General features: G+C 37.7%; 1 protein-coding gene and 1 pseudogene across 1 annotated transcript in view; one reads left to right on the forward strand and one right to left on the reverse strand.

Moving 5' to 3' along the window:
- Nucleotides 1-12,877, forward strand: part of F8 (coagulation factor VIII) — a 249,234-nt gene extending 236,357 nt beyond the window's left edge. Inside the window, exon 26 of the mRNA XM_075999764.1 lies at nt 11,496-12,877. Within this exon, the coding sequence (XP_075855879.1) occupies nt 11,496-11,651 (156 nt within the window). The 3' untranslated portion in view covers nt 11,652-12,877. The remainder of the gene's footprint in view (nt 1-11,495) is intronic.
- On the reverse strand, nt 1,841-6,670 carry LOC109730248 (ras-related protein Rab-33B pseudogene; annotated as a pseudogene).

Consider the following 12,877-nt stretch of genomic DNA (forward strand, 5'->3'; position numbering starts at 1 on the left):
TTTAGGGTAAAAAAATTGAAATATTCTTTCCATCACTGAGGGATAGACAAGGTATTTTTCAATACCTAATTTATTGTTCATCCTGAGGAGGAATAGCTTGTTGTGACCATAAAATTTAAACATTTAAAAAAACTGATACAACACAATACTATTACAGAAATACATGTAGACTCATAACAATTAGTGTTAGACCCTCAGAGCCACAATCCAAATGGAAGTTAATTTGTTCATTCAGCATTTAGTCATTAAATTCATTGGGAGTGAGGGGAGAGCAAGAGATACCATGCCAGACACACAGTTTGAAATTACTAAAACCTAAGAACAGTCTCCTGTGGTAGCCAGGAACAAGGTTTACCTATTTTCTTCTAAGTTACAACTCCTCAAATGCTTTCAATTACTTTTTCACTGTTTAAAGATATCAAAATAAAATATACCTTTTTATGTCATTTCATTTGCCTTTAAATCTCTCTTATTTTTGCATATTTAATAGAACTTAGTAACAATTCAAATTACTCTTTTAAAAATAAGAATGATTTTTGTAGACCTGATTGATATTAATTAGAAATAACAAGTTGGGCATGGTGGTATTCACCTGTAATCCCAGCTACTCAGGAGGCTGAGGCAGGAGGATCACTTAAGCCCAGGAGTTTGAGACCAGCCTGGGCAACACAGCAAGACCCCTGTCTCAAAAAAAAATTAAAAAAAAAATCAAGCATCTAGAACGTTGGAAAAGTCATTCTTTATGGACTGAGAACCAGAACACATTCTAGGCCTTCTTATCCCACTGGAACTAAAGTTTTGGCTCTAAAAATATACCAATAATAACACAATTAAATATGCTAATAAAACAAACAATGGCATATGCCTGTAGTCCCAGCTACTCAGAAGGCTGAGGCAGGAGGATTGCTTGGGTCCAGGGGGTTCAAGGCAAGTCCAGGCAACATAGTGAGACCCTGTCTCTAATAAAAAACAATACAAGGCCGGGTGCAGTGGCTCACGCCTGTAATCCTAGCACTCTGGGAGGCCGAGGCAGGCGGATTGCTCAAGGTCAGGAGTTTGAAACCAGCCTGAGCAAGAGTGAGACCCTGCCTCTACTATAAATAGAAACAAATTAATTGGCCAACTAATATATATAGAAAAAACTAGCTGGGCATGGTGGCGCATGCCTGTAGTCCCAGCTACTTGAGAGGCTGAGACAGTAGGATTGCTTGAGCCCAGGAGTTTGAGGTTGCTGTGAGCTAGGCTGATGCCACGGCACTCACTCTAGCCTGGGCAACAAAGCGAGACTCTGTCTCAAAAAAAAAAAAAAAAAAAAAAACACAAAAAACCCCCCAAAAACCAAAGAACAAACTCCATGGAGAGGCAGATACTGGTTTTTACCTTATTGGGAACACTTCCCTTTCAAAGGACATTCAAAGGTGTGTACTTAACACTTGATATTTTTTTCAATCCCAGGAACACGGGATTGAATAGTTACTGACTCTTAAAATCTCATCATGCTCTCTCTCATTCGAAGCCTCCTTCATTGGGCAATGGAGAGATGTTCTGATTCATCCTATTTGCTTCATTTTCAATCTCACCTGAAAACCAACATTTTCCTTGTGTTGGCCCAGTGACAAACTTGATTAAGTAGATACAAAATACAAAAGTAAGCATGACAATGATAAATGGTGAAGTGTCAGGATAATCCATTATAGTTGATTTAAATCTTATGACTTTCCCACTGAAGACTTTTCATTAAAAAATAAATAAATAAATAAATAAATCTTATGACTTATCACTGTCATACTTCAAAAGTGTTTCTTTAGTCAAAACTAGATAGTATAATGAAGACTGTTATTTAGCACCAGCACGTCATTGCAGGCTTTGGTGCAGGCTTCAGAATAATTCCATTATCAGGGGGTTGACTAAGCATTAATGGTTTGTGGCTCTTAAGCTTATGAGCCAACTTCATAAATATAGCTTCCACATGGTCATTATCATTGGAGTTTTTAGCAGAGGTTTCAAACAAAGGCATACTGTGTGTGTCAGCAAATTTTTGTGCCAAGTGTGTGGGTACCTGAATGGCACTTCTCAAATCACATTTATTTCCAACAAGAATCCATGGTATATCACTGGCTAGCAAATGTTTGCATTCCTCTATCCAAGATGGCAGGTTGTGAAAACTAGTCATGTTGGTCATATCATACACGAAGACAACGGGCATGTACATTTCTGCAGTAGTGCTGGACCATGCTCTTTCTGAATCGTTCTTGTCCCGCTGTGTCCCATAACTGGATCTTGATACACTCCCCATCAATCTCCACTGCTCGTTTTCGGAAATCCACCCGAATCGTGGTCTCGTTGCGGTCGGGAAAGCGGCCAGCGCAGAAGCGGTAGGTCAGGCACGTCTTACCCACATTGGAGTCGCCAATCACGATTATCTTGAAGATGTGTGAGCGGGCCAGAGGCAAAAACCCCGGTGTCGTAGACACCGCACCGCTGGATGAGAAGCTCACCTCAAGCGACGACTCCATCTCCGAAGCTATTCTCCGGACCCACCCCAAACTGAGGCGGAGGACTGGGAAGGCGCAGGGCTGGCCGGGGCTTGACAGCTGTGAGGAAGGCCAGCCTGCCGGGCGGCTGAGTGGCGGACCCGAGGTCTGGCACCCAGGCTGAATCGGCCCCGCCACGTCCAAGTTTCCCGCCCTCTCTACAAATTTATTACATCAGTTATCTAAAATAGTCAAAATCATAGAAACAAAAAGTAGAATGATAGCTACCAGGGGCTAGGGGAAGGGGGAAATGAGGAGCTGTTTGATAGGCATAGAGTTTCAGTTTTGCAAGATGAAAAAGTTCTGGGGATTTGTTACACAACAATATGAATATGTTTAACATTACTGAACTGTACACTTAAAAATGCTTAGGATGTTTTTTGTTTTGGTTTTTTTAAAAAAAAGTCCACTACATACAGGGAGATGCTAAGACTAGCCAACACCACCAGATAGATCTTAAGTGTCCTAATGCTAAGGGATAAAAGGGTGTTTGCTGGTAGATCTTCCTCTATAAACTGTGTCCAATGAGATAAAGAGGCTCTCAAGAATAAGGAGCCAGTGTTTGTGAAAAGAAGTTGGGTTAAGTGTACTTCTTTTATTTATTTATTTTTTTGAGACAGAGTCTCGCTTTGTTGCCCAGGCTAGAGTGAGTGCCATGGCATCAGCCTAGCTCACAGCAACCTCAATCTCCTGGGCTCAAGCAATCCTCCTGGCTCAGCCTCCTGAGTAGCTGGGACTACAGGCATGTGCCACCATGCCCAGCTAATTTTTCTATATATATTAGTTGGCCAATTAATTTCTTTCTATTTATAGTAGAGACGGGGTCTCACTCTTGCTCAGGCTGGTTTCGAATGCCTGACCTCGAGCAATCCGCCCACCTCGGCCTCCCAGAGTACTAGGATTACAGGCGTGAGCGTGAGCTACCGGGCCTGGCCTAGTGTACTTCTTTTCCTTATTTAAGTGCCCACTATCAGGCAAAAAGGAAAATTCAAATGGAATTAATCCTTGTGACCCAATGGGATGATGGCCCCTGCTTGGTCTGCTAAATGCCATTGTGCACACATAAAATGCTTTAAGAAAGACTCTATGCCTTCATAACCTTTGAAAGATATAGATTTTCGTTGCTGACATTAACGCCACTTACAATTTTAGAGATATGAGTTAACATTAGTTGGTTGAACACTGTTATGGGCTGAATTGTGTCCCCCTAAAATTAATATGTTGAAGTCCTAACCCCAGTAACTCAGAGTGTGACCTTATTTGGAGATAGTATTTACAAAGAGGTAATTAAGCTAAAATGAGGACATTATTGTGGGCCTTATTCCTATATGATTGGTGTCCTTAAACAAAGAGATTAGGACACAGATATGCACAGAGGGATGACCATGTGAAGACACAGGGAGAACACAGCATCTACAAGCCAAGGAGAGAGGCCTCAGGAGAAGCCAACCCTGCCAACACCTTGATCTTGGACTTCTGGCCTCCAGAACTGTGAGAAAATAAATTTCTACTGTTTAAGCCAAATGTGTGTGTGTGAATTTAGAACATATGACAAAAACAGCATACAACTCAAGATAGGGATAATATATATAATCTATGTAATATAATTCTTGTATTATCTACGAGGTAAATATATTGATTAACATTAAACCTTGATAATTTGATGCACGTTATAATTTCTAGAATAACCAGTAAGTAATAGAATATAGAAAAGGGTGTAAGACTTCCAAAACAGTAGAAGAAAAAACATGAAAGGATAAAATATAGTCAATAAATCTAAATGAAAACAAGCAAAGAGAGATAAAGAAACATAAAACAGATACAAAAATAGCAAGACAAGATGATAGGTTTAAATCCAAATAAATAATATGAATGAACCAAATATACCAGTTATAAGACAAAGATTGTCAGATCAATCAAAAAGCAAAATCAAATTCTGTGCATTTTACAAGACATATATCTAAAACATTAGATACAGAAAAGTAGCAAGTCAAAAGCAGAAAAAGTAATTATGCAAATATCTAAAGGATATCTGTTGCAGTTTTGTTGATATCAGACAAAATAGACTTTAAGGCAAGAATGTATTATTGGAGGTTAAGAATGTAATCTCATAATAATAAAAAGTCTCTGAGAAAATGCAATTTGAATTTATATTACTTAATTACATAGCCTCAAAATATTTAAAGCAAAAATTGACAGAAAAAAAGGAAAATAGACAAATTCAATATTTAGAGTGGTAAATTTTAACACATCTCTGTCACCAATTGACAAACAGACAAAGATAAAGTATTGAAATAGAACAATTAACAACACAATTCACAAATTTAACCTTATGAATATATTTAGAAAATTATACCTTGATACTGCAGAATTACACATCCTTTCTAAGCACAAAGGAAATACATACTAAAATTTCCCATTTTAAACTATAAATAAGCTACAAATAAAGTAGTCTCAAATTTCAGATAATATAGACCATGTTTTCTGGTCACAATATAATAAAAACAGACATAAATAAGAAAGAGATAACAATAAAATCTTCCTATGTTAGAAATCAAGAAATATATCTTTAATAACCTGTATGTCAAAGAAGAAATCATAAATTAGAAAGTATTTTTAACTGAATGATAACAAAGCATTACTTATCAAAATGTGGGAATCAGCTAAAGCAATATTTAGAAGGAAATATATAGCCTTAAGCACATATATTAGAAAAGAAGAAAGGCTGAAAATTTATGACCTAAAGCAGCTGTCCCCAACCTTTTTGGCACCAGGGACAGGTTTCATGGAAGACAATTTTTGCACACACGGGGGAGTGGGGGGAGATGGTGGGCAATGGGGAGCGGCTGTAAATACAGGTGAAGCTTCTTCGTTTGTTTGCCCACTGCTCACCTGCTGTGCCGCCTGGTTCATAACAGGCCAGGGATCAGTATCAGTCCCCAGCCTGGGGGGTGGGGACTGCAGGGCTAAGGCACATCTCAAGAAGCTAGGAAAATAGAAATAAACCAAGAGGAAGTAGAAGCAAGAAAAAAAATAAAAATCTGAAGTAAATGAAGTAAAAAAGAAATATACAGTATAAAGAACAAACCAACCAAAAGTTCATTCCTTGAAAATTGACAAACTTCTGGCAAGACTGATCAAGATAAAAAGAAAGAAGGCACAAATAATCAATATCAGAAATGAAAAACAGGACATCAATAAGGATCTTGCACAGAAATTCTGCCAACATAAAAAATAAGAGGATATTTACTAATCTTATAACAGTAAGTTTGGAAAATTGAGTAAAATGAATTAATTTCTAGTAAATATAACTTACTAGAAGTGAAAAACCTTGAAACTCCTGTAACCTTTGAGGAATTGAATTGATATTCAGAAATCTTCCCACAAAGAAATACTTACTCCAGATCCAGATGGCTACAATAAACATTCTACCAAATTTTCAAGGGATTCTTAATTTCAAGAGAATCTTAAAAATATTCCTCCAGAAAATAGAAAAACACTGTACATTATTCAACTCTCTTATGATAATAGCAAAACCTTGACAACAAAACCTAACAAGTACAACATGAGACAGAAAAATAATAGGCCTATTTTATTCATGAACATAGATCACAAATAATATATTAGCAATATGGATGCAAGTTAGATTTATCATAGGAATGCAAGGGTGGCCTAAACATTAGAAAATTAATATAACTCACCATCACATTAACATATTGAAGGGTTATGTGACCAATGAATGTTGAAGAAGCATTTCATAAAATTCAACATCTACTCTTAATTTTTTAAAAAATAGCAAACTAAGACTAGAAGGGAAATTATTTAATCTGATAAAGGGTATTCATGGCCTGAATTCTTTCATACTCCTTGTTTTGCTCTGATCCATGTGATGCTGGTGGGGACGAATGGTTGGATGGATTCACTTCCTAGATGGCTTCTTCACTCACATCTGGTTCCTTGGTTTTCCTTGACTTTCCTAGCCACATGTCTCCATCCTTCAGAGCCTCTTCACATGTCTTGGGCTTCTCATAGCATGGTGGTCTTAGGATAGTCTCTCCTTTTACATAAGAACTAGATTCCAATAAACCAAGGTAGAAGCTGCCAGTCTTCTTAAAGGCCAGGCTCAGAACTGACATTCATCATTTCTGTCATACTCTATTGATTCAAAGAGTCAACAGCCAAACCCAGATTTAGAATGAAGCACAATAGACCTACGTCTCTATGGGAGGAGTGTAAAAGAACTCATAGTCATCTTTAATCTGCCATATGTTAATTTAAAACTGTATCAGATTCCCTAAGCAATGCAGTTAGGTGAGAAAAAGAATGTAATTATTAGAAAAGATCAAACAAACTCTCATCATGTGTAGAAGATATGATGGCATAGATAGAAAATCCAAAAGAATCTATATGTAAATGATTAGAATTAATTTAAATGTTTACAACTTTGCTTAAAACAAAATAAATACCAAAATTAATTGTATTTCTACATGCTAGAAACAAATAGTTGGAAAAATAGTTTAAAATACCATTTAAAAATTCCAAGTTCAGGCCAGGCATGATGGTTCACACTGGTAATCCTACCACTCCAGGAGACCAAGGTGGGCAGATTGCTTGAGGTCAGAAGTTCAAGACCAGCCCAAGCAAGAGACCCCCATCTCTACAAAAAATAGAAAAATTACCCGGTGTGGTGGTGCACACCTGTAGTCCCAGCTACTCAGGAAGCTGAGGAAGGATGATCTCTTGAGTGTAGGAGTTTGAGATTGCTGTGAGCTATGATGATACTACTGAACTCCAGCCTGGGGAACAGAGTGAGACTCTGTCTCAAAAAATAATAATAATTCCAATTCCTAAATTGCACATTCCTGTCAGATAATGGCAGCTACCTAAATCTTTCCACAATCTTCAAAAACCACACACACACATATAAAATTTAAAATTGTGAATAAAATAGCCCATCTATAAAATAACTAGAAGGCAAAGAATACTATAAGTTTCTAGTTACAAGTAGGAAATAAACATCTAAAGCAAAGCTAGCCAACTCAGCTTCAGAGCTCACTCTAGAGAAAGTCCAGGAGAGACTGCAAAAAATAAAAACGTCAGTGTGAGACCTAGTGGTGGTAGAACACAGATAAAATCATTTCTGGAAAGAGAAAGTCCCCCCTTCAAGTGATTAAATACTAATTTCTGAGCCCTGCAGTGGCTTCTGGGGAACTGAAAGGAAAAGGATTGAAAGTACATAGGACTAGAGATAAGGCTGTCTTAATTTCTTTGCAGTAAGTATTACTTTCATAATCGTTTTTAAAAAACTATTTTGATTTTGGAAAAAAATAGATGGTAAAAAAAGAACTGGCAGTGATGAATGAAAGAAGAAAGCAAATGTTGGAAATTAGAATCCTATAAAAAAAAAAAGAAGAAGAAGAAGCACGGAATCACAAGATACACAAACTTCTTCTGGTGCCATTAAATAAATTGCACTTCACTTTGTCAATAGTAGAGGATGCTCCTGAACCAAGAAATTTAGTAAGCCACCCAGACCTCTCACCTCTGCCTACACAAAATCACCTCTCATTGCTGGAACAAGAGAATATAAAAAATTCCTAAATGAACATAAAATGGCATATGAGGCAAATGGTATGACTTTTATTGATTTTTTACTCCCTCTTTCCTTGAAAACCTCATGGACTTTGGGCATAGCCATATGACTCATTTTGACCAATAGAATGTGAGTGGACATGACATACACCAAATATCTTTAAATGTGATAGTGTCTTTGACTCAGTATCTTGTACCCATGCTCCAGGCTCCAGACTTTGAGCCTCTAGAACTATGAGAGAGTAAATTTCTTTTATTTTTAAGCCACCAGTTTGTGTAATCTGTTACGGCAGCCCTAGAAAACTAATACAAATACAAATAATGTTAGAGTTTAATTAGAAGTGTCAGTAAGAACTCAGGAATTTTAAAAAATATATTTCCTAACACCATCCACTGAGAGGATCTAGAAATAATTACATTACAGTAGCAATGAGCACACCCCATGCCCATTTAGAGACCTTGGTCTCTAAATAGCATTTCCCAGTAAAAGGAATTTGGGTTCCTTAACGAAATGGCTGTTTCCAAGGCTAGAGCAAGGAAACTTCCAGGTGATCTTGGAACATCCTGACGTGCCAGAATGCAAGGAAGCATTCAAACACTAATGGGGTCACGTGAAAAGAACACAGAAGCTGGCTTGAAGGGCTTCCTATTGGCCAAATTTGAGACAATTTGAGCATCAAAAAGAATAACAATGGTAATGAATTAATTATAATACACATAATAAATAAATAATCCAGGAGTCCATAAAAAAATAAAGGGAGAGGAGAAGCATTTCATCACAGAAGAATTCCAGCTAATAAATGTAGGAGAAATGACAAAACAGGAAAATCAATTTGCAGCCACCAATATGCTATTGAATACTTGTAGAGATCTTTAATGGATGCTAAACTCACTGGATGAAAGCATGTTGGGAAACAGAATATTTACAGGATCTCAAAGTGTTACACCACAGACTGTTAGGAAAGGGAAATGGTTACCCTTATAATAGATTGGGTGAATGCCAGCTTAATCATATGATCGGACTTAGCATCATCAATAATGGGACAATTTGGCATCATGTAACCCCTGATGTAATACAATGAGAAGGACATATCTCCTACTTTGTATTCTTACTAAAAATGTTTAACCAAAATCTAATAATGAGAAAACAGTTATTCAAATTTAGAATGTGGAACATTCTACAACACAAGTGTACTGGCCTTCTGAAAAATGTCGCTATCATGAAGGACAAAAAGAGACTAGATGTCTATTCTAGATTAAAGGACACTCAAAAGAAACATGAAAAGCAAATGCAATGTGTGATCTTTTATTAGATTCTAGATTGGAAAAGCTATATAGGATATCATTATGGTGACTTAAAAATTTAATATTAGATAATATTATGTTTATAATTTCCTTTCAAATAGTTCAGAGAAAAGTATATGGGTAAGGAGAGAGGGGAGGTAAAGGAAATATCTCAATATGTTAACAACTGGTGAATCTAGATAAAGGATTTAAGGGTGTTCATTGTCTTATTCCTTCTATTTCTCCGGGTTGGTAACTTTTCAAAATAAAAGCTTGAGGGGAAATAATAAGGATTAAGTCTAACAAAAGTTGTACAAGCCTCCAAATATACCGTAAACATTTGTAAATGAATCTCAGAATAAGGATCTTAATGTTTCTCAAAAGTTTTATCAAATGCAAACGTTTTCCTTCTACAAATGCTTATGATATGTTTCCCATGATACACATGATGCTATATATTCTATGTCAGAAAATAAAATAATGACCAAGGTCTCTACCCTCATGGAACTGACATTCAGTAGTGAAGACAGAGGAAACAGCCAATAAACATGTAAACAGATAAATGAGAATATAATGAATGCTACAAAGGGAAATATCAAGTTGAGATTTACAATAAACAGGAGTCCTATTTTAGATGAGGAAGAACTCTCGAAAGACATAGCATTTAAACTAGGACCCAAAAGTTTAAAAAGATGGATGAAAGAAGAAACAGAAGGGTTAAGAGCCTTTCAAACAGAGAGAATGACATATACAAAAGGCTCTCATGGTAAAAAAGAGTTGGCATTATCCAGGAACTGAAAGACCAGTCTATCTGCAATACAGTGAAATAGGGGAAATGTAGTGGGAGATGAGATCAGAGACTTGGCCAGGGCTATATCAGACAGAGCCTGGAGACCAGAATAAGGAATTCAGGTTTTATTCTAAGTGACATGGAAGGTTTTAATTGAGAGCGTGGCATCACCAGGTATATATATAGAGATCTTTCTGGCTGTCATGTAAGCGTGTCAGGGTGGGAGCAGACCAATTAAATGGACATCTCTGGGAGAAGAGCTAGTCCAGGCATAATTATTTTTTAAAATCTCCCAAGGTGATTCCAATAATCAGCCGGGGTTGGGAACCAAAGGGGAAAATGTAGCTAAAGTAATGAAAATAAAGTTATTTCACAGTGCATTTGCCAGGAAAAGTCTCTTCCCACTTGGAATCTGAAGTGAAACCAACACCACATTTTGCAGAGATATAGATGCCAGGATTATTGGAGGGAAATAGCCCCAAGAAGCAGGAGCCCTTTTGTTGCTGTTTAACCACTTCTTTCCCATTATGGTGACAAGTTGCCTCTTTTCACACAAACCACCTCAGGAGATCTTCAGCATATCATCATGTTTGTCTGTCCTTGTAGGCCTCCAAAGTCCCAGAGTGGCAAACACCTTGAGTCTTAGACTATCTTCCCTCTTTCTTCTCCCCTTTTCACCCTCTCCTGCCAAAGCCACTGGGCTACACTGAATTCCACACCTGACTCCAGCCTCCAGATGGTCCAACACAGGGATGCTCTGTGTGATCTAAATCGAAGCACTCGGCCAGGCGCAGTGGCTCAAGCCTGTAATCCTAGCACTCTGGGAGGCCGAGGCGGGCAGATTGCTCGAGGTCAGGAGTTCGAAACCAGCCTAAGCAGGAGCGAGACCCCATTTCTACTATAAATAGCAAGAAATTAATTGGCCAACTAATACATATAGAAAAATTTAGCCGGGCTTGGTGGTGCATGCCTGTAGTCCCAGCTACTCGGGAGGCTGAGGCAGAAGGATCACTTGAGCCCAGGAGTTTGAGGTTGCTATGAGCTAGGCTGATGTCACGGCACTCACTCTAGCCTGGGCAACAAAGAGAGACTCTGTCTCAAAAAATAATAATAATAATAATTAAATAAATAAATAAATCAAAGCACTCCATTTATCTTACATTTGTGAAGTGGAGAAGAACATTCCAGATGTAAGGCCTAGCTAGAGCAAAGGCCTCCAAAGCAGGCAAGCAGGGTGCTGTTAATTCTAATTTTTCCTGTCAGACAACTAATAAATGCTATCTTTCCTCTTTCAGGTTTTTCAGGGAAATCAAGACTCCTTCACACCAGTGGTGAACTCTCTAGACCCGCCACTACTGACTCGCTACATTAGAATTCACCCTCAGAGCTGGGTGCACCAGATTGCTCTGAGGCTGGAGGTTCTGGGCTGTGAGGCACAGCAGCTCTACTGAAAGTCCCCTGGCCCCTCTCTCCTCAGCTTCAGTCTAGGCCCTAACTCAAGGCCAGTGTCTTCCTTTGGCTTGCCTTCTACTTTTATGCCTGAACTTCAGGTTACTTCCTGCCCCGCGCTGTCCATGGTGCCATCATTTTTCTATGTTTTTAGATTATACACTGCCTCCAAATTAATTGTCATTAATCCTGCATTTCCTGGGAGAGTTGCATCCAATTTAACTTAACTCCTACCCATTGTCTGCAACTGCTTCCCATGTAACTAGGCAAAAAGAAGTGAGGAGAGACCTGTATGTGTGCATATGTGCATTTTTGCTGACAAAAGTACCCATAGATTTAATCATATTTTAAAGGGGTGAATGGTCATAAAATAGTTCAATTTAATCTCAGAAGGATGTAGAAATAAAGCCATTTGGTCTTAATTCTGACCAATGAAGTATAGGTTAGGGTTATGGAATTACTGAGAACCTTGAAATAAAATGACAATGTCCTCTTGAAATTTGCAATATCCAAGAAAGGTAATGATCATAATATGCTTCTAAAGGACATATATTTAATATTTCAGTGGAAAACTAAGGAAAATACAAGCCTGTCTGGAATAGGAGATACAAACTTTGTAATTCTAATTGTACACTCATTTTACTCTCTCCTTGCCTAATTTCCTGCTGAAACAACACAACAAAAATGTAACATGGGAAATTTTTTACCATGAATGAAAACTAGAGTCCTACTTATATACATCAAGGAGTCAAAAGAAAATTGAACTGGTGAAAACACTCCATATCCACTACATAAGAGAAACTCCCACCTTGACCCACCCCTCACAAGGTTGAGAAGGGTTTATTGCTCCTTCCATCTGCCTACCCCCTTGACTACGACTACACAAAAAGGCAAGAGAATGGCTGCTTTTTTTTTCGATGCTAGAGCATTTCCTAATAATCCTGCTTGACCCTAATCTGACCTCTTAGGACTATAGCATAGCTGTCACAGTATAGTCACAATCCACAACTGATGAAGGTGCAAATGACTTATAGTCCTGTAAAATTCTGTAAGGTTAGAAGTTAACCTACAGAAATCAATAAGTTGTTTTGTTTTATAGCCTTGTAGAGAAGTTAACCCCAAAGGTGATATGGTTTTATTTCCTGTGAAAAATTAACCACTCTTATGTTTAAGTTAATCCTCTTATTTTGGATTATTTTCCCATTGACTGTATACATCTATATTTCTC

Source organism: Microcebus murinus, unplaced genomic scaffold, assembly GCF_040939455.1.
Source record: "Microcebus murinus isolate Inina unplaced genomic scaffold, M.murinus_Inina_mat1.0 scaf005_hap2_Mmur4.0, whole genome shotgun sequence".
Classification (NCBI taxonomy): domain Eukaryota; kingdom Metazoa; phylum Chordata; class Mammalia; order Primates; family Cheirogaleidae; genus Microcebus; species Microcebus murinus.